At 36.2% G+C, this 23234-nt stretch overlaps 1 protein-coding gene across 2 annotated transcripts in view; it reads right to left on the minus strand.

The window, feature by feature from the left end:
• Positions 1–23234, minus strand: part of IRAG2 (inositol 1,4,5-triphosphate receptor associated 2) — an 83501-nt gene that overhangs the window by 8974 nt on the left and 51293 nt on the right. For both annotated transcript variants that reach the window (XM_027593027.2, XM_027593026.2), the window contains 11 exons: positions 22640–22787; positions 21837–21918; positions 12295–12341; positions 12124–12188; positions 11860–11967; positions 9423–9493; positions 6458–6515; positions 5508–5571; positions 5392–5419; positions 4993–5133; positions 3080–3214 (listed from right to left, as the gene is read on the minus strand). In XM_027593027.2, the coding sequence (XP_027448828.1) occupies positions 3080–3214; positions 4993–5133; positions 5392–5419; positions 5508–5571; positions 6458–6515; positions 9423–9493; positions 11860–11967; positions 12124–12188; positions 12295–12341; positions 21837–21860 (741 nt within the window). In that variant the 5' untranslated portion in view covers positions 21861–21918; positions 22640–22787. The remainder of the gene's footprint in view (positions 1–3079; positions 3215–4992; positions 5134–5391; positions 5420–5507; positions 5572–6457; positions 6516–9422; positions 9494–11859; positions 11968–12123; positions 12189–12294; positions 12342–21836; positions 21919–22639; positions 22788–23234) is intronic.

Below are 23234 nucleotides of genomic sequence, written 5' to 3' on the forward strand. Positions count from 1 at the left end.
TCTAGCTAAAGGCTTACCAATTCTCCTTATCTTTTCAAAGAAACATCTCTTAGTTTCATTTTATATATATATTTGTGTCTATTTATATATATAAATTTGTGTCTATATATATATATATAATTTGTCTCTATTTCACTTATCTCTACTCTGATCTTTATTGTTTCCTTCCTTCTACTAACCTTGGGCTTTGTTTTTCTAGTTCCTTTAGGTATAAGATTAGATTTTCTGAGATTTTTCTCGGTTCTTGAAGTAGGCTTGTATAAACTATAAAATTCCCTCTTAGACCTGATTTTTCTGCATCCCAAAGATTTTACACCTTTGCATTTTCATTTTCATGTCTTTATAACGTCCTCTTTGATTTCTTTGCCCATTGGTCAATAGCATATTGTTTAGCCTCCCAAGTGTTTCTATCTTTTCAAATTTTTTCTTGTAATTGATTTCTGGTTTCACACTGTTGTGATCAGAAAAGATGTTTGATATGATTTCAATCTTATTAAATTTACTGAGATTTATTTTTTGGCCTAACATATGATCTAACCTAGAGAATGTTCACTTGAAAAGAATGTGCATTCTGTTAGAAAAATAAATGTTCTATTTATGTCTGTTAAGTCCTGATCTAATGTCTCATTCAAAGCCACTGTTTCCTTATTGATTTTCTGACTGGTTGATATATCTGTTGATGTAAGTGGGGTATTAAAGTGCCCTACTATTGTTGTATTACTGTCAATTTCTCCCTTTATGTCTGTTAATATTTGCTTTATGTGTTTAGATGCTTCTATGTTGGGTGCATAAATATTTACAATTTTATAGATTCTCTTGTTGGATTGATCCCATTATCATTATGTAATGCCCTTCTTTGTCTCTTGTTACAGTTTTGGTTTAAAAGTCTATTTTGTCTGAAAAAAAAAAGGTCTATTTTGTCTGATATATATTATTGCTACCACAGCTTTTTTCATTTCCATTTGCATGAAATTTTTTTTTCATCCCTTCACTTTCAGTCTGTCTTTAGCTCTAAAGCATGTCTCCTGTAGGCAGCATATAGATGGATATTTTTTTTTTTATTCATTCAGTCATCCTAAGTCTTTTGATTAAAGCATTTAGACCATTTGCATTTAAAGTAATTATTGCTACATATGTACTTATTGTCATTTTGTTCATTGTTTTCTGGTTGTTTTGTAGTTCTTCTGTCCTTTCTCCTTCTCTTGCTCTCTTCCTTGTGATTGATGACTTTCTTTAGGGTTATGATTCCTTTGTCTTTATTTTTTGTGTATCTATTATAGGTTTTTATGGTTACCATGAAATTCATACATAACATCGTAAGTACATAGGAGTCTATATTAAGTTGATGGTCATTTAAGTTTGAACACATTCTAAACAAACTACATGTTTACTCCCATGTTTCATGAACAGACAGGAGACCAGTCTGGCTGGAATGCAATAAATCAGGAAGATTATCATAGGAAATAAATTTCATAAGTTAAGAGGGCAGCGGAATCATGTAAACCTTTTTAAGCCATCATAAGGATTTGGGGTTTTATTCTGAAAAAAGTGAGGAGCCACTGGAGGACTTTGAACCAAAAAGAAACATGATCTAGCTTACATTTTAGAAGGATTATTCTGGCTGCTTTATGGAGAACAGACTATGTTGCAGGAGTACTGAGTTTAAATGGAAACAGGGAGACCATGTGGGAAGATATTGTATTAATCTGCAAAAAAACAGAATGGTAGCTTAGCTCAAGGTGGTAGCAGTGGAGAAGGAAATAAATGGTTGAATTCTGATGGTAGAGTAAATAGGATTTATTCTGATGGTAGAGTAATTACAATTTTCTGTAGGATTAGAGGTAAAGTGTGAGAGAAAATTGTTGAGAATTACTCCCAAGGATTTTCAATCTGATCAGCTTTGACAGAGATAAGATCATGTGTGGAATAGGTTTTGGAGTTACCATAAGCAGTTCATTTTTGTGTGTGTTGTTTAAGTTGTTTGTCAAACATCCAAATGGAAATGCTGCATCCATAGTAGTATATTCTAGTCTGGAACTCATGGCAAAGGTTTAGGATAAGAATGTGAATTTGGGAGTTATCAACTGACCACACAGAATGGTATGGGGATTGAAGGAAGATGGACATCACATGCACAAGGGTCGAGCCTTGGGGCCCATTGATATTATGAAGCCAAGGAGAATGGTGGGACCCATAAAGGAGCCTGGAAAGGAATGACCCATGATGTTAAGAGGAGAAACAGGAGAATGTGGTACCTGGAAGCCAGATGAGGGGAGTGTTTTCAGGAGGAGGAAGAGCTCAGATATGCTGAATGTAGCAGGTCAGCTAAGGAAAATGAGTGGGTTAAGGCCATTTAGAGTAGATTTCAGAGCAAATGGGAGGAGAGAAATTGGAGACAGTGAGTACAATCCTGTGAGGATATTTGCTATAAATGAGAGCAGAGAAAGAGGAGAAAGGGTCAAAGATTATTTTGCTTGTGTTTATGTTATTTTTCCCATCTTAAAAACAACATATTTGTGTACTCATGAGAATGATTTAATGTAGCAGGGAAGATTCAAGATGGAGGAAAGTAGGGAGAATCTGAGTGCAAGATTCTAAGTAAATTAGGAATGGGTTCTGGTATGCAGGGGAGATGGTTAGCCTTAGATAGGATTAGAGACAACTCATATTTTATACTGGGAAGGAAGGAAAAGTATGAGGGTTCAGATGTTACTAGGTTTGGAACTTGTGGCAGTTCCCTTCTGAATGACTCAATGTTCTCACTGAGGCAGGAAGCAGTCATTATTTGACAGAGAAGATGGGAAAGGACATGATGATGGTTTGAAGAGAAAGGAGAAAATATGAAACTGATATTTGGAAGAGATTATTTGGATGATTGTCACTGGCTAATGCTATTAAGAGGGTTTTTTTTTTACATTTTTATTTGCATATTCCATTTTCTCTATATTAAACACGTATGTCTTATATAACACAGAGGTTTTTTTTTTTTTAACTTTTTCTTAGAAATGTAATCCATAATCTCAGGGAAAACAAATCCTTTTAGTAATTTCATTTAGCTAAAGAAATGGAGACAGATTACCTGATTAATGGCTCCCAGCATCTCAGCCCTACTGGCCACTCGTGCAGTGCACTGACTAAGAAATGTTATATTCTTCTCCAGCTTCTTAACAATTTCCTGGGCATGGTTGTCATCCTCACAAAGTGGTGTTAAAGACTGCACAGAAAGCAAAGTATTAAAATATATCCAACCCAAGTATTCAGCAAGTGATTCTAACAATGACTATGTTGTAAATACAGATGACAGTCACATCTCAGTTATCTTGGTATAAAGTGAAAAGCAGCAACAAAGACCAATAATGAATGATAATGGAATATTAATATCTTTGTTGGCTATCAGACCTATGAGAATATTCACAAAACCTTTTATATCTAATCTCAATCTCTTCCTTCCTTACTTCCCGAATTTGCCATTTCTTCATACACATTTATATCACTTTCCACAATTAAGAGAATGGGATATACTTAATGGTAAAGAAATTATGCTTGTGAATGAGTTGAATGTATTATATGAGGGGCATGGTTTGAACTTTTTTTTAAGATTTTATTTATTTATTTGAGAGAGAGAGAGCACAGAGGGAGAGTGAGAGGAAGAAGCTGACTACCAGCTGAGCTGAGAGCCCGACGTGGGGCTCGATCCCAAGACCCTGAGATCATTACCTGAGCCACAGGCAGATGCTCAACTGACTAAGCCACCCAGGCACCCCAGTTTGAACTTTTAATAAAAGTAGTGAAAACATACAAGATTTAGATATGGCTCTGACTATGCTACTTGCTCTTCCATTGATGACAAAGCATTATTGAGCTGGCTAGATGGGTATGCCTTCACAGCCTTATGAATATTTCTTTGAAACCTGTGTCTTTGATCCACGATGATGGCCTTCCTGATGGAGAACCATCCATCCCACTAGGGTAGAGACAGAATTAAGAGGACAGCAGTTTTGGAAGCAAACAAGCCACTGCTTATTAACTGTGTGACCATGAGCAAATTTCTAAGACTTGCCCAAGTCTAAAACACCATAAATTTTGTATGTCATTTAAAAAAGGAAAAGTAGGGGTTTCTAGGTGTCACAGTCAGTTAAGCATCTGGCTATTGGTTTCGGCTTAGGTCGTGATCTCAGGGTCGTGAGATTGCTCAGTGCAGACAAATGCTGTATGATTTTACTTATATGAGGTATCTGAAGTAGTCAGATTCATAGAAATAGAAAGTAAAATGGTGACTGGGGGCCGAGAGGAGGAGAAAAGGGGGCTTGTTTAATGGGTACAGAGTTTCAATATGCAAGATAGAAAAGTCCCAGAGATCTGTTTTACAACAATGTGAACATACTTAACACTACTGAACTGTACACTTAAGATGGTTAATATGGTAAATTTGATGTTATGTGTTTTTTATGACAATAAAAAAAAGAATATGGTTTCTCAAGTTTTATTTTTTTTCCAAAAATAACCCTCTTAACTTTCCAACCCATCTCTATATTTATATGGAGATTTCACAAAATGGAAAAACAGTAGTTGTTACCTATGTACCTACAGAGGGCTTGCCCATCACCTGAGAAGACTAAAATCAATCACCATTCTCTTTTTTCAGTTAATCAAATGGAAATAGACTTTTGATTCTCTTCTTTGAAGCTTACAATTGATATTCTTTCCTATTGCTCAGTTTCCTGCATGATGACTCTTCTGCCTGAAACCTATTTGAATGTCCAGAGAAGGCAGGTGACTCACAATGACTTCAAAAGGCATTTGTTTTATTAGTGAATTTTTTATTTTAGCCTGATTCTGAATTCTTACTTCCTATTAATTTACGTTTGAGTCAGGCAGGGCTTGGTACCTGGTGTTGGTTTTAGTCACACAAGTAAACTTGTATCTAATCTTGAAAACATTATTAACAATATGATCATCAAATGTGTAGTTCCCAACTGTTAGGATTCTCACCTCTAACAGCTTTAAACAGTTAGTGATTTCTTTCTTCAAATTTTCTTCTGCCAAGTCTCGTGATCTTTCTTCAAGCTTCACTCTTTTCTCCAAGGTGAACCAGTCACACTTAAATCCCAAAGATAATCTGAGAAATTCAGCCTGTTGTCAAAATAATGTACGGGTGAGGGGGAGAAAATTGGTTGTAGTGAAATATTTCAGTTTAATACCAGATTACGCTGAGCCATTTCTTTTTCCTCCCAGCAACATAATGCTGGCATGCATCGGCTTTACCTGTACTTAGTTGCTGCCAAGCCAGCCAGACACCAAACATACCCACAGCTTGTATAAAAGTATGAACTGATGATAGACGAGGGAATCAGAAACACTTTTTTTTAACTTAAAGGGAAAAAAACTCACCTCCACCTCCTTCTCATTAGCAGAAGTGCTGTAGGATAAGACAAAAAAAAAATTATTCCAACATAATTCAGCAGAAGAGCAAGAACTGTGAGCATGCCATGTGAAGAAGAACTTACTTGTCACTTTGTCTAAAGTTAACGGATTTCACAGTGGTTACAGGACGAGAGGAAAGAGCAGTGTCTATTAAAAGACAATAAAATAGTATTGGGTTACAAAGGTTCCCAGCCGAAGGCACATTTGATCAAATGCCCTCTCTCCACTACACAAAGGCATTTCATTGAAGTATGTCTGAAATAATAGCCAGTTAATAATAGCATTTGCCTCAGAGCGCCTGGGTGGCTCAGTAAGTTAAGTGTCTGCCTTCAGCTCTGGTCATGATCTCAGGGTCCTGGGATCGAGCCCCACATCGGGCTCCCTGCTCAGAGGGGAGCCTGCTTCTCCCTCTCCCACTCCCCCTGCTTGTGTTCCCTCTGTGTGTCAAATGAATAAATAAAATCTTAAAAAAAAAAGAACCTAGTCTAGAATTTAGCATATGATATATTTTCAATAAAGGTTAATTTTTTTTAACTCATTTCCATTTTGCAGATGAGGAAGTTGACACTCAGGTTAAATAAACTTCTGAAGTCAAAGCTGGTCAGAAAGTCACCCAATATAGTCTGTGTGACTTCAAAGTCTCAACTCTATCCATTACTCCATCCTACTGGAGGTGAAATGGGGAGGGAAGTATATTAGCACTTATTCTTTAAATACTATCTTATTTACTTTTGGACAGGATAATAGAAAAAGATCTCAAAGTAGAGCTTGAATTTACTACCAACATTGACATGGTTCTTTGTTCACAATAACGTAGTAGTTATTACAAGTCCTTTGGGGCTTAATAGTTAATGCAACATAAATGTGGCTTTTCAAAAATGATACAAATTGAATCAAGAATCAGTTTTATTGGCTGATTTTAGCTAAAGATGCATAATTATAGGTACCATATCTTTACTCAGAAAGATTTCACCCATAAAAATATAAGCAGGAACAAAAGTTCACATGGGAGTTGGAAGAGAACATTCCTTACCTCCTGCAGCACATTCTTTTCTATGCTCATCTATTGTTTCTGGTTCTTCTTTTGCTTCCTAAAATCATAAAGAGATTTTATTGCTGTACATAGAGTGGAAATCCTTCATAACCAATCATTTCCCAACTTCCTGTCCTCTCCTAACCTACTCTATCAAAAACACTGTGGTATTCAAAGAACTGAACTAGAGGTTAAAAAGACAACAGGATTGGCTCTAAGGGGGTTTCCAATCTAGTTGAGGTACAAAAGACAGAAACATATGAACAGCTATAAATGTGATACAAGTTACCATAAGGCAAACTAGGATTGATTGCCAAATAAATGAGATGTCAATAAATAAGTGCTCTACAAACGGAGGGGAGAGACACCATGGCTTGAGAAGCATGGGAAGTCTTTACAGACAAGGAACATGGCCGGAGCTTGATGCTGTGGGAGGACTGGATAGATAAAGAGGTAGGGGTGATCCAGGATATCACATGTAGCTGTCTAGATGGGATCTTTGGGGAACTTGTGGCAAAAATTGCAGGTAGAACCATGTTATGTGAGGCTTTTACTCCATATAAATACATTTTAAGGTCACTGACCAACTATCTTACAAATATATCTATACAACAAGAATTACCAATGGTAAAAGGGTTGTACTATACTGCCTGAGAAAAATCTAATGAGAAAGCAATAGGTATAAAATTTTATGGTGATAATTATTCAGCATTCTCGGAAATTTTCCCTGAAAAATAAAGTCTAAGACAAATTTCCTCGGTAGAGCCATTGATAAAATGTCATGTAATTTTTTTAGAGAACTGAAGCTAAGATTTTGACAAAATGTTACAAATGCAATAATACAGGTAAAGCACGGGATCATTCTTATCAACATTTACATATTCTTAAGTTTTCTGAATCCTCCCTCAACCCCATGATCTCTTCTAGATACGGCACCTTCTTCTAATCCTATCCTTTATGGTCATGCTTCTTCTGGGGAGAATTGTCCATAATTGCTGCTTCCAGTTTTTCAGCTCTCTTCTGTCTCTGTACCTAATACTCCAAGAAAACCTCCCTCCCCAGTTATCAGTGAACTCTCTATTGCCAAATTCAATGGGAAAATTTCAGTCTTTATCTTATTTGGCTTCACTGTAGCATCTAAAATGATCTTTAATTCTCTCTTCCTTGAAGATTTTTCTCTCCTTGGTTTTCATCTCCTGATGTCCTCCTATTGCTATAGTAGCTCCTTCTGAGTTTCCTCTGTCATTGCCTTCTTTTATGAGATAATGGAATCAGCAAGAGTCCATTATTCTCAGTGCTCTCTTCCTGCCTGCCAGAGTCCTTGGGAAATCTTATTCACATACTTGGTTTTTTGCTGATAGCTCACAAATGTGTGTCTGCTCCTAAAAGTCCTAGGAATGAATTTATGAATATAGGTATGCAGCTATGTATATAATCTTTCAGAGTACTGATGTCATATCAACCTGAAACTTGACTTAATCTTATTTTACCCCCAAATTCTTCTTACTTTCTCCCTATTCTCATAATAGTCTATTCATTCTGTAGGATAAGCCATAAGCCTAAGTTTTTACGTTTTCCCATGCATCCCCAACCCCCATCCTGGTTATCAGTCACCATGTACTATAAATTCTGTCCCTTAAATCTCTCCCAAATTACTCTTCTCTTCTCCATCCACACTAAATTCATACTATCTTCATCTCTTGCCTGAATTGTTACCCAGTATCCTAACCAGTACCCCATCTCCATTACTATGTTTTCTAACAAATTATTTCTAAGTTTATTTCTATCTTGTTTTGAGATGAGAAAAAATTCTTTTTTATCGGAAGACTACTGTGAATGATTAGAGGACTCAAATATTCCTCTATTTTTTGTAAGGAGCAACCACTTTCAACATTCTTGTTAGCCAACACTACACTCTATATATACTTTACACTACAAAGGACGAGTCCAAATAACATACCCAATCATTCCACTCCGCTCAGACTAGAATACTATAAAATTTTTATCTACTCTATTGCCTCAAATATATCTATGCCACAATCATCTCTTAACTTGAGTTAGCTTTCCTGAGTCTCTGTTTCTTAAAACCAAATGGGCCTAACTAAAGCAATATTCATATACAGAGGGGAAAACAACAACACACACACACACACACACACACACACACACACACACACACACACACACACACACACACACACACACACACACTGCTAATCATCATCTCTTAACAGAGGGGGACTAATACATAAACAAGACCCTTGAAGAAACATGGAATGGGATCCATAGTCTACGAGTTACTCCTCAATAATTATAAATTCATATCAGTGACAATGAACCCTCTCTTTAGGGAAAGGAACTTAACTTTTTCTATAAACATTTAAACAATGTTTTATAGCAGTGTTCCAGGTACCTGGATAGCATTTGATACCATTCACAAGGTACCTCCTCCATGACACTTGTCTGGCCTCTTAACCCAAACATTTTTCTTTTATATCCCTAACCACACTGAGTAATTATATATTACTGAGTAACTGTATGTTTCTTCCCTTAATTAGAACATGTTCTCTTAATTAGAACATATCTTTAAGGTAAATATTACTGTTTTATTTAACCTTATTTATTAATACATTTGTTTACTTAAAAGTCCTCTATTGATAGATATTGAGCTTGTTTCCAGTAGATCTTTGATGAATATGAATGAATGAATGAATGAACAAAAAAACAATGTGGAGTCAGGAGGTCCTAGCTCTGACTCTATTGTGTGACTTTGAACAAGTCACAAGGACTCTTTGGCACCTACTTCCTCATCTATAAGACACTGGAGTAATTAAATTCTATTAACTTCATAATATTTTGAGAGGATGAGACAGTGCTTTTAAGAGTATTTTGCAAACCTAGAGGGACAGTTATACCATTGTAATATATCATTACCTTTACTGTTAACATATGTATATTTCCTTACCAAATTTAACATGGTTTTGTCCTCACTCATAGAGCCTTGGAGTGCGATATTCTCAGGAGCTGGACTTTGGCCTATGAGAAAAAGAGAACACACTAAATAGTTGCCTGAGCAGTAACAAGTAAGAAAGGAAGAAATAGTGAGGGTGGCAATATGAGCAGACTAGTAAGTGTCAAAGACCTTAACACGTGAGTCAAATTATATGTCAAAAAACTTTAAATGTGCCCATTGATTAAAAATCAGGACTAGAGCAGCTAAGGCTCCCAAGGAAGCTAGCCATATAAGATTTCTTAATAGAAATGAGTATCTGTATAAATGGCCTTCAAGTAATAGTTTTAAAATCTTTTCTAAGGCTGCTGCTTTTTTTTAAATCAAACACATTACTACTAAACTTACAGAAACAGGATGAAGGAAGAATGAACAATCAGCTTGACAAACAGGTTTTTTTTAATTACAGTTGCAAGACTGATAACCAAGTTTGATGTCCTTTCAAAACATGGTATCTTTCTAAAAAAAAGTCATCAAACTAAGAAACAAAGGTACTTTTAATTTATGCCATTCCTCTTGGTAATTTCCCTTTATTTTTGTGTACTTTATTTGTACCGTAATGTACTTGATAATGATTTTCCTCTTTACATGGTCCATTGTCTTGAATTTAGTTCAGTGCAGGCATAAAGGTCAGCAGCTATAAATAGGTTTTGTTTCTTTTTAAGAAAAAATAATGTATTATGTTTTTAAAATTTATATGGAAATAAGAACAAAATGGTAACCACTTTCTTCAGAGATAAAACGTCTTTTCCCAATGAAAATTTTAATTTTTTTTGTTAACTTTTAAGATAGATAATAGATTCATATGGCCCATAAATTTTAAAGTGTAAAATATTTTTTGGTAAAAATTTTCTCTCCCATACATGCCTATAAGAAATTTACTTTTCCTCCCCACAGACAATGTTATTTAATTTTTGTCTAGCCTTCCAGAGATACATTATGCATACATAAAAACTTCTTCCTATCCTTTTTATTTTCCCACAAAATTTTATATGCAATACATAATGTTTTTATTTGGGGTTTTTTAAGAGACAATAATTCTTTGATATCTTTCTAAGAAAGTTTCCTTATATACATTTTATGGATGTATATTAGTATTCCATTACATGGAGATGCCAATATATATTATCTAGGCTTCTTTTGATAATTAACTTGTCTTCAATATTTTGTTATTATAGAAAATACTGTAGTAAAGAAACTTCTACAAGTCATGTGAGTACTTAGATCTATAGGATAAATTCCCAGAAACTAAATTGTTTTATCACAGGATATGTATATTTAACATTTTGGTGAATATTGGCAAATTTCCCTCTATATTAATTATAATAATTTACATTCCCTACAGAAATGTATGAGATTTCTTTTTTTCTCCTACAAGCTAACCAACAGAGTGTAATCAAAGTTTTGCATCTTTGTCTACACGACTGGTGAAAAATGATATCTTGGTGTAGTTCTAATTAAAATTTCTCTTACTCAGTCTGAGGTAAAGTATGAAGGTATTCTTCCGTTAAAATAAAGAAAGGATTCCATTTCTACAATTTTACAACTCCTTTAGTTTAGCATCTATATCTCAACTTAACTGTCCAGTTTAAACAATAGAATGAATTTTCCTTGTTTTTTGTTTTTTGTTTTTTGTTTTTTTTGGTGGGAATGGGAGCCTATGTGCTTCCCATGAGTGTCAGCTGTAGTGATGTCTCACTGGGAATGGTTGAGAATAACTACCTTGTTTTCAGACTCAAGTAGCAAAAAAAGATGTAACATATTATCTGTTAATTCTTTTGCCTCCTGAGTGGACCATCACGAATTGGTCCATCCTTTTAACCAAACAGATTCTAATTAGGATTCTGAGAATTATTTTTTTAAGAGAAAGCATGCACATGGGCACAAGCAGAAGGGCAGAATGGTGGAGGGAGTGGGGGAAAGGAGTGAGAGAATCTTAAGCAGGCTTCATGCTCAGGGCAGAACCTGATGGAGGGCTTGATCTCACAACCCTGAGATCATTTCCTGAGACAAAATCAAGAGCCAGATACTTAACCCACTGAGCCATTCAGGCACCCCAAGATTCTGAGAATTTCCTAAGCAGGTGATTCTACATCTATGCCACAGTTGAGACCCAGTTGTATCCAGTCAATCTTTGCCATTAGGAAATATTTAAGCCCTATTAAAATATATTGTAATTTTTGTTCTTTCTATAGAACTGGGGAAAAAATGGCAACATTATCATATATGAAGGCCATGATTACCTCTTGGACTTTTTTTCCCCAGACTATATCTTCAAGCTTTTTTTTAATAAAATAATATTACTGAACCATGAGGATAGTTGCTCCAGTAGCTTACAGGTTTGCTTACTGCTTTGGAATGGGAACTATATTTGAATACTTCAATAGCTTACCTGTGATCTTTATCATAGCAGAAGCTGAAATTGTATCTCCCTCTTTCTCACAGAGTGATTTACAGTCCAGGTCACCAGAAGCCATATTCAAAATTTCTGACCCAGAATCTATCAACAGGAAGAAACTAACAGCATGAACACTATGCAAAAAAAATTATTTGCCTATGTTCTTTTCATTTGCACTCACCTCAGCAGGCCACAGAAACCAAGCTTATAGTTATAATACTAATCCTCTATTTTTATATATTTTCCAAGTTCACTCACCACTTGAAGTTACAGTACTCTCTGTGGACAAAGTGTGTCCAGGAGATGACAGTGTGGAACATTCCCTGTCAAGAGAGTAGAGGAAATATTTTGGAGTGTCAGGTCCAAAGAGTTCCTTAAAAATTAACCAAATATACATTCAAATTCATATACACAAACAAGCAAGCAAACCTGGACTGTGGCAGGCTCTCAGAATACAAGCGGTCAACACCATTCTCCTAAAGAAAAAAAAAAAAAGGAAAAACAAGTTCAACAATTTGACATTTTCCATTCCAGAGAGGTTGTTTTAAGCAAACATTTTCATACAATTTTAAATGAACCCATATTTACTTTGCTCTTTTAGAAAAGAGGATACGGGACTGGGATGCTGTAGGGTAGATTGATAAACATACTTTCTCCAAGTTGTACTTGCAAAAAAATCCAATTTTAAATATACTTACAAGTCCAATATTTGAGGAATACCTAATAAATTCTTGGGCAAAACAAATTCTAAACTTAAAGGGCAGATAGAGTTTCTTTCATGAACTTAAGTCAAGTTGTCTTTAAACAGAACATTCTATGTGGGCATAACACATTTCTATTTATGGAAATATTATTCAACCTAAAACTTTTGACCTGGTGATTTAAAAATGGTTTTCAATTGTCTAGCTAGACAAATAATACCTTTTAAACTTAATCCCATTCTCAAAGATCTGAGGGATTATATCTACATCAGCACCTATTGCTTGGTGCTCAAACAGACCTTAACAAAATTGTGGTCCTAGCCTGCCAGGGCAAGTGTTTGAAAGTTTTATTTGAACTTCTTAATCTTGATCAGAAGTTCCTAATTTAGGGGGAACTTTAGGACATTAGGGTTGATTAGCTCACTTACTCTCAAATAATGCAGTGGGAACATGGGTTACTCTTTAATGTTTTTCTAATACATATATTTTCATTAGTGTTTGGTTTACGTAGGAATTAAATTTAATATTGAAAACTGAAACCAATTGAACATATCAAGAACCTGCACAAACAATGAAAAGATGAAGACATTTACGTGTTCTATAATCAAGGAAAGAACTTATTAACAGCCACAGCCCAACAAAAGGTTTCAATGGAGGGACATTGTATATCGCACACAGTATTTAGAATCTACCCCAGACAATATTGACTATCGTCACAGAAAGGTATGAGTTTAGTAACAGTTTGCAGAATACATAGTTATACAATATAATAACAGCACTTAAAATGTACAGAAGCCCTTTTATATATCATCCCATTTAATTCTCTCAACAACTTTAGGAAGTGGATTTTAGCAAGAAAATATTTACTTATTTCAGGTAAAGAAAGTAAAGCCAGTGAATAAACTAATATCCCGGGAGTATTCTGAATAGTGGTGTCAGCCTTCAAACCCAGTTCGAACTAAATACAGTGTCCTCTCCACTGTAAACAGAACTGTCTCTGAGATACCCTAACCCAGGCTGTTGGTAAGGCACAGACTTCCCAATTATTGTCTTACACACTGGTAGATGATTTAAACATAAACGTTTAAAATGTTCATCTCAAATGTTTAGAAGAATTCACAAACTTGCAAAGCAAGAATTTATACCTAATCTTCCTACATATCAATGTCAGGCAATCTTCTCTGTTTTATTTTGCCTCTGCTTTAAATGCCTTTGGGTCAGACCATGTGTGCTTGAAGCCCGTCATGACATCAGCTTGATTTAATTCAACAACTTTCATCAAAGGCCCACTTTGTCCCAGGAGCAGTGACAGAAGCTGGAGACACACAAAACTACAGTCCTTGTCCCAGAGGAGTTTGTAGGCCAATCAGGAAGACGAATATATAAAACAAATAAAAAATTATAGGCAGCATTCCACAGAGGAAAGAAATATGCACAAAACAGAGTGGGGTAATATTTGAATTACATTTTGAAGAGAAATTGTAACATAACTTACAGGTAAATGATGATAGCCCTATCATTAAAAGATTTAATAGAATGCATTAGTAATTATATGCTTATTTAACTATATTCCAATATATATGTAAGAAATGAAGCTATAAAAAAGGAAAATATTAAATATCCTTCAGTTTCATCAAGTATCATACTTCATAAAAGTCAACAAGGATTCATTCCTTAATAGGAATTTAAAAATCAGGCCCACTTAAGACTCCATAACATATAAAATTTTGATTATATATGGCTTGAAATGACACTTATTACTGTACTATAACTAATACATATATAATAATAATATTGCACTAACTAAAAAGCTAATTTTGTCTGAAAAAGACTTTTTTTTAAAAAAGTCTCATTTAAAGTCAAAATAATACAGCAGAAATACAGTTTACTTCCATTATATTACAAATTAGTCTCATTTGCTGTAATGTTCTGTATAAGTCCTTCTGTTCAATACCTTATATATGAAACATTTTAGTGAGAAGCTTTCTGATAAATATAAAATATTTATGGATTAAATAAGTAATAATTCTGTAATTTTGGAGAAATGTCATATATTTAGTAGTCATACATTACTATATTGTTCTGGAACAGTTGCAAGGTAAGCAATTGGATATTACTTCCAATTCATTAGTCTTTATAAATCCCACTGATCAGAAAACACCCCAATATACAACATATCTCAATCCCAGATTTTCACAAATTTGACCTAACAGCATATTTCCCTTGTTACAAGTATAGCTAGACAAAAGAAGTTTTCCTTTTTCAAATTTAGAACTATAGTTAATGAAATTTTAAATATAACTCCTCAGGGTGTCTGTACATATGGAGTGGGGGTGGGAGATAACTCAGCAAAAATTTTCCACAATTGTGTTCTTTTTTTTCCCAGCATCAAAAGCCCAACTATTCAAACCAGAATCCTAGACCCGTAAGAAAGCCTAACCCCCACAGAGTTATAAAGACCTGGGCAGATCATGAAAAAGATAACCTGCTGGTTATATTTTAAAACCAAGCAAAGTTAAGAAATTGACTAAAAGCAAGAAAAAGAGAGTTCAGATGACAGACTGACTTACCTGTAGAAGATTGGCTCAAGTCAATGAGTCTAACTCATGTTCATAGCACAGAGCAGGAAGAATATTCTTCCTGTCCAAGCCATTCAAATATCAACCTGCATAACATTTACATGAAAATCTGTGGTCCAGCCCATTTGTTTTTGATAGCGTCTACCGTAGGGTGGGGTTGCCAAGGTACTCATGGAACAAAATGAGACATATTCTCCCATCAGCTGGGTTAGCAAACACGCCACACATGCGCATGTGCATGCACGCACGCACATACACACATGCACACCACTGTTATTTCAACATTTAGGTAGAAAAAGTTAAAGAATAATAAGTTATAGCTTTTAAGATATTAGTAAGGGTAATTATTGGCTTAGATAATTTCCCAGGGTCACTTTATTTTTGCTCTATTAGATGAAATGTTTCTTCATCCGTAGATTTTATGAGCAGAAACCCTTCCACTATGCTACATTCACATTACCAATATAATTTTTGCTACCAGACCTATTGTAGATGATTGGTGCTACTGAAATAAATTAATAGGATTTTCTGAGAAAAAAAACTGAAAAAAGTCCATATGGTCTTATTTCATTCTAACTTAAAAAAAAAAAATGCCCTTGACTCAGTGCCGGTTTCCATGTTCTAAAAAGAGAAAGAATGTAAAATTGAACGCCAAAAGATCACAACTACTGTAACCTAAACAAAAGTAAATTTCCTCACAAGTTTTTTTTTCTTAATTTGTAACTAAAAGGACACCACACCCTCAGATCTACAGGACACACCCACCACTCTGAGGTTCATCTATAGTGCAGTTATCAGTCAACTTCTACATGTCCCAATTTTGTAAGTGTCAATGTTATTTATTCTCCAAGGTTATTAATGCTGCACCACACACAGCCTGAGAGAACAGGACAGACAATGGCCAGAAAATCTGAGATATTTCAAAATTGATTCTGTCCTTTGTCTCATAAATCACCTCCTCTTAGTGATAGTGTATCTTAGACAAAAACATGTAATAACATGAAGGACAGCTCAAAGGGATGGCAATACACTTAATTTTTTTTTCAACAGCCAGAGTAAAAACAGAGAAATTCATTTTCATATCTTCTGACTGTAACAAGGTATCTTTCTTCTTTTTTAACTAGGCACCATGCCCAGTGTGGAGCCCAACATGGGGCTTGAACTCACCACCCTGAGATTAAGACCCTAGCTGAGGTCAAGAGTTGGACACCCAACCAATTGAGCCACCCAGGCAACCCCCCTGCTTTTTTTTTTTTTTTAATTGATGTGTAGTTGACATGCAATGTTATACTGGTTTCAGGTATAAAAGACAGTGATTTGACAAGTCTACACACTACATAATGCTCATAACAAGGTATCGTCTGAGCTTCACACTGCTGATCATTCTGATTCTGGGGGACAGTCACAGCTGCTATTTTCAGAGTGTTTACTAGGAATCAGGAACTTTGCATATACTTTATAAAGTGTCTTGGTGGGGTCTGACCTGAGACTGAAAGGTAGAGAGAAGAATCAGTTTCATGGTCATAGAATTTTCACGAAGCTCCTTAATTCTTGGAGTATTTGGGGACACACCCAGGCACCTAAGCACATGTTCAGTTTGGCCCTTGGGCTGCTGTTCAGACTCCATGGTGGGAGCAGTGATTAAGGAGAAGAAGACAGATTGTCAGGAGAGACAGCTGGGCCCTGGAGAGAAACTGCCAAGAGTGAGGAAGAGTTGAGGAAGTCGGGCTAAACAGACCGCCAGGCCTAGCTCCTGAAGGAAGCCTCAGTGGTGGAGGCAGTGGGAGGCGGCTACTTAGGGACTACTGTGCCTCCCAGCCTGCTGGATTATTTATGTGCCTTGAAACTAACTGAGAGGGTAATTTTAATAATCCCATCACAAGCAGTCCACCCAACCACAGTAGGACCTCACACTGAAGTCCTGAGACAAGAAGGGAGAGTCATCTCTCTACCACCCAGGGAGAGAAGATCACTAGGTGATCAGACACAGAGCTCCAAGGAGGTCAGCATGGAGGGCCTGTGGGCAGCAGGGATCATGAACAAAGACGACTGCAAAGATATGAGTGGTAAAACCAGCTTCTTTTCCCCCACAATCTCTGGGGAGGTTAGGTGTCCTTTCCTGGGACCCACTAGTTGGTGGGGCCTGAAGGACATTAGGAGATAGCAGTATATGCCCCTAGAGATTCTTGGAAATGTTGAGAAGGGACCCCATGGAGATGAAAGGTCTTCTTATTCAGCAGCAAGTGGTGAAACAGAATTAAGATTTGTCTTTTCTCTAAATATGACCAACTTGGTTTGTCTTCATGGATTGATTAGGCTAGAACTTAGCCATTGCAGATATGTAGATATGTATGTGCATACATGTATGTATTGTGTATTTGAAACCTCAAAAGAACCCTGAAAAGTTGTATCTGTTTCACGGGGGGACACAGGCAAAGTCAGAGAGGTTAGGCTTGTCCAAGTTTATACCACTAGCAAGTCACAGAGCCAGTCTTAAATTCAGGACTGCTTGATCCCAAAGTCTATGCTATGTGGCTAAAAATTCTAAGTCATTACTGGAAAGATTTTTAAATAAATACAAAAGTAACAGAATAGAATAAGTAACCTTTGTGTACCCATTCTGCAGATTCAGCTATTACCAACCTGTGGCCAATCTATTCTGTCACCCACTAAAAACACCCCTGCATTGTTTTGATGTAAATCCCAGATATCATAAACATTTCTTCCATAAATATCTCAGTCTGAATCTCTAAAAGACAAGGTTTGGAAATAATTAATATTCTTCTTTTCTCTCTACACTACAATATTCCAAATAAATAAATTTTCCGGGTCAATAAAGGAACTGTTTTCCCCAAGAATGTCCCAAACTGGGCCCCAAATTATTTTATTATGAGATGTTCTTCTTGAGACAATAATCTTATTAGAGTCCTTTGCTCACTCAGAAAGATCCTAAGAATACAGATGTTCACTTTTACCTCACCCTGTGCTTTCTGAAAAGGATGCTAGAATGTAGCTTCTTCTATGAATATGGGAGATGAATAAAAAAATAAATCCCAAGTTCTCAGGAATACCAGTCCAAAGAAAAGAGGCAGAAAGCAATAGAGCAAGGTTGTCAACTCAACAATTTCACTGAGTGCTCAGTCTTGATGTTTTAAATAGGCCCTGTAGGGAGTACAAGAATAAGTAAATAGGCATTTAATGAGTATTAATGGGCAGCTACCATACACCAAATTTGTGCAGAGTGCTAGATGCATGTTGGTTAATGGTCAAAGGCACTCTCTACCAAGCTTCTGATCTACTACAGAAATAAATATAAGACAACAAAGAATTACAATGCAACCAGAGCATACAGATGACAACAAGGAGGACAAAGAGTTACTGGGGTCTAAAAGAAGGGAGTGAACTCATTTTTTCCTGAGTGGGACAGTTGAGAAATGAGGAAACAGGCCTGAAAGACATGACTTTTCCATAGTTACACAGAGGTAGAAACAGGGAAAAACCTCACCTCTCAACTTCTAATTATTCTGATTTCTACCTCTAGTCTAGAAGGACAGGAAATGTTGACTGTAAACATTTCTTGCTACCACAAGAAAGGTTTTATAGAAGAGCTGGTTTTGAAATGGGCCTCAACAAATAGAATGTGAGAAATGGGGAAGTGCATGGTGTTCTGGGCAGAGAGAACAGTATAAGCAGGCTTTGGGGATATATTCCAATGATAAATGCTACTCGGTTTCACTGACATGCAGGGACAACCATAAGGCAGTGGGAAATGATGGAAAGGTAGGTTGTGACCAGATTAGAGAGGGGCTTGAAGACCAAATCAAGTTGCTTGTTATAAAGGCTCTCAAGGGTGACAAAAACCCTACAGTTTGAAGCCAAAGACTTAAAACACTATAATTTATGGGTCGCTGGGGTAAATACAGATTATGTTTTTTGTAATTTTTATCTCATATTTTATTCCAATTCCCTGCGCTTATTAATGAGAATGCTTAGAAAATGGTTTTCTAAGGAGAATTTTCTTTTTTTTTTTTAAAGATTTTATTTATTTATTTGACAGAGAGAGACAGCGAGAGAGGGAACACAAGCAGGGGGAGTGGGAGAGGGAGAAGCAGGCCTCCCGCTGAGCAGGGAGCCCGATGCGGGGCTCGATCCCAGGACCCTGGGAACATGACCTGAGCCGAAGGCAGACACTTAACGACTGAGCCACCCAGGCGCCCCTAAGGAGAATTTTCTATTTGTTTAGAGATGGGTGTAGGGAGTCTGAGGGGTAGGAAGTGGGGATCTACTCAAGGAATAAGCATGAGAGAGTGAATCATTCAGTGAACAGGCTGAAGAGATTCTTCAGTGGAGCAGAAACCTGGAAAGGGAATGGTGAGAAGTGGTGATATCAGCCACCAAGTGCAGCCGACAGACTTGTTCCTGGGGACTCTAGAAGAAACGGTGCAGAAGACAGCATGATAAACTTCAGGGAGTGTGTCCATTTCCCCAGGGATGTTTGATAGGAGTTTCTATTATGGTCTGTTAGCTCCTGTTTCTCAGTGGTGTCAAGACCACAGACAAAATCTATCACATATCCTAAAGATAGTGGATTAGGAGATCCTTTTAGATAGCACATTTCTTAGCCAAAAAACCACTTTCAAGGCAATTATGAGTAATTATTATGATTGAAAGGTCTACAATCAGTGTTCTAAGAGGGTCTGTGAGAAAAGCTTCTCCTTTGAAGTTAGACAAACCTGAATTTGAATCCCAGGTTTGCTAGTTACCAGTTGAGTGATCTTGGATAAGTTATTTAACCTCTCTGAACTTCAGTTGTCTCATCTGCAAAAGCTGAGAATACCTACCACTCAGAGTTGTAGAGAAGATTAATAACATGGCATGTGGTAATGCTTTCCTACAAAGTACCTGGTACACAACTGATATTTGTTTCTTCCCCCTTGTTGGTGAAATCAGTGTCAGATAAAAGGGAAATTACTAATAACCAAACATTCTGTAAGCTTCCAAGTCCAACTTCCTTTATTAAATTTACAAGAACTGCTAAGTAATAGCAAAATAGATTCATTTCCTTTTTCTTTCCTTTTCTTAGCTACTCAATAGGATGGGTATTAAGGAACAGAAAAATGTCAGATACACACACTTAAAAGGAATAATAAGAATAATTCATATAACTCAGTGGTAAAAAGAACCACATTTTTTAAAATGGGTAAAGAGCTGGGTAGATACAGCTCCAGGGAAGATGTGCAAGTGGCCAATAAGTACACAAAAAGATGTTCAACATCATTTGTCACTAGAGAAATACATACCCAAACCATCAAAATTACTTCACATCTGCTAAGATGGCTATAATAATAATAAAAAAAACACCCAGACAAATGTTGACAAGGATGTAGAGAAATTGGAATCCTCATACATTACTTGTGGGAATGTAAAATGGAGTAATCACTTTGAAAATCTGTTTTGCAGGTTCTCAAAATGTTAGAGTTACCATATGATGTAGCAATTCCACTCCTAGGTGTATACCCCAAAGAATACTCATATGTGTATACAAAAACTTATACGCTAACATTCATAGTAACATCATTCACATAGCCAAAAAATGGAAATGACCCAAGTGCCCATCAACTGATGAGTGGATACACAGAATGTGATATATTCATACACTGGAATATTATTCAGTCATAAAAAGGAATGAAGTATGGGGATAACATGCTACAACATGGGTGAACCATGAAAACACTATACTAAGTGAAAGAAGCCAGTCACAAGAGGTTACATATTGTATTATTCCACTTATATGAGATATCCAGACTAGGCAAATGTATAAGAGACAGAAAGTAGATTAGTGATTGCCTAGGACTGAGGGTTTGGGGGTGGGAGGAATAGGGACAGACTGTTGATGGGCATGAGGTTTCTTTTTAGGATGGTCAAAATGTTTTAAGATCAATTTTGGTGATGGTTGTACAATTCTGTGAATTTATTTAAAAGCATTTAATTGAATCAATTGTTTAATATATGAACTATATTTCAATTAAGCAATGAAAGAAAAAGGAAGAATGATGGATTATTATATCCTGAAACAGAACTGTCTGCTTCATTTGATTGAGAAAATTATGGAGCTCAGGCTCTGGTTGTAGACTGAGGGAGGCACTTCATACATACCTCCATAACCTGGGGAGTTCGTCTAAATGACATGTTATTCAGTGTTACTCTTTTTTGTTGTTGTTGTTGTTAGGTAGAGAAGTCTCATAAGCACCTAACTGTAGCAAAGAACACTCTCTGGGCATTGTCCTACTTTGTGACTTTTTACAAAGTACCAGCACGTCAAAGGTTATCTAGGCTTGGCTTCAATTCTTAGAGAGACAATGAGACCTGAGACTTCTTAGAGTCATTAGTGAATTTTAAGTCCCAAACCAGCCTGCCTCTTTAACAAAATGTTCAGTATACTTCACCAAAATCTCCTTTTGGCTATATACCCTTGAGCTTATACTACAGAAGGGGTAGAAAGCCCCCAAATGACTGAATTTTAATTTCCTGCCATCAAAGGCTGACAGTTCTCACGCATCTGTGTTTTGTGGTGTAAGATTCATACTTGCTGTAAGAGTGCTCATAATACTTCAAAATATGTATACACCCAGAGAGGAGGACCAGGATACAGTAGTACTAAAATAAAGTTGAAATATAGTCAAATGCTCACTTCCATCCTTAGGTCATCATTCATCCTGATGCAACCTGAAAGATCTGTTCCTGGGTGGGGGCCAACTTTAGGGCCTGGGCACCTGACAATAGAAAGCAAAGTTCCTTACTACAGAGAGAAAGACCGAGAATTTCAGCAGATACCAAAAGGTTTCCCTTCTCTATCCCAGCTTAACCAAATTTCTAATTAAGTTCATGGTTTTAGTAAGACATGAGGAAAAAGAGCTCCAACCTCCACCAGAGAGAGGTTGCAAACCATAGAGAATCTAGCCAAAAATGAAAATAAAGAATTTGCAATTCAAAATCTTGCTTCTTCACCCTTGATACAGAAAGGGAATTTCACTGGGGTGGATAGTGCTCACAAACTCCACTGACATTTTGAAACTTTTCCTAAGGAAGGTCAGTCTGTGTACTCAGAAAGGTGAGCACAGATGTGGGGACAGGGATTTGCAGAGGCTCATTAACCTTGAGGAAGAAGGAATAGAATATGATCAAAACCTCTCTGAGTAAGTTAACTTAGCAGTATATAGTATATTCCTAAAAGTTGGGAAACATTCAGGTAGCCTGATTTGTCTTTTACGTTTTAGAATGGACATTAGAGAATTCAAAGAACAAGAAAAGTCACTTCAAGAAAACTATAGAGGTATCTTTGTTTTAAAATTGCGAATTTTCAGAAAGTCAGAAGTTCCATCCTAAAGACGTTATAGTCTCAGGATACAAAAGTCTAACTGATTAGAAGTTCAGGCACTAAGAATAGGCCACCCATGAAGAATAGGGTAAGTATATTTTGCTCTTTTAACTTACTTGCGTCTTCTAGTCACATCCAAATCACCATCCTCTACTTTTCCATAGTTGGGCCTTTCACATGAAACCTGGATTCGTTTGGCTACACCTGAGGAAAGTGTGAGTTCCAGGCTTGGAATTGCTGTGAGACTCTCTAGATGCAAGGCATCTGCAGAACAGAAAAGAATAAAACCAGAAATTTGTTCCTGGTTTAAACTATATAATAAATACTTATTTATATTTATTCATATATATAATATATAAAAATTCTTATTTTTCTCATGTATATTATATAGTATTTATTATATATAAAAATAGATATCATACATATATGAATTTTTTCCCTTTTGAGAGGTTGGACCATTTCTGAAAAAGCAGAAGTCAGTTCAATTCTATTAACCCTGCGAAAGTGAAAATGCCATTTTTTTTTTTTTAAGCAGAGTGGGGAGGGGGCAGAAAATCCTTGCCTAAAAACAACTAGAGGGGTCAACAATCTGCAGCCAGAGGGTAAAATACATCCAGCTGCTTGTTTTTGTAAATAAAGTTTTACAGTAACAAAGACATACCCATTCATTCATTACTTGGCCACTTGTGTGATACTGAGTAATTGCTGCAG

Source organism: Zalophus californianus, chromosome 9, assembly GCF_009762305.2.
Source record: "Zalophus californianus isolate mZalCal1 chromosome 9, mZalCal1.pri.v2, whole genome shotgun sequence".
In the NCBI taxonomy this organism is placed as follows: Eukaryota; Metazoa; Chordata; class Mammalia; order Carnivora; family Otariidae; genus Zalophus; species Zalophus californianus.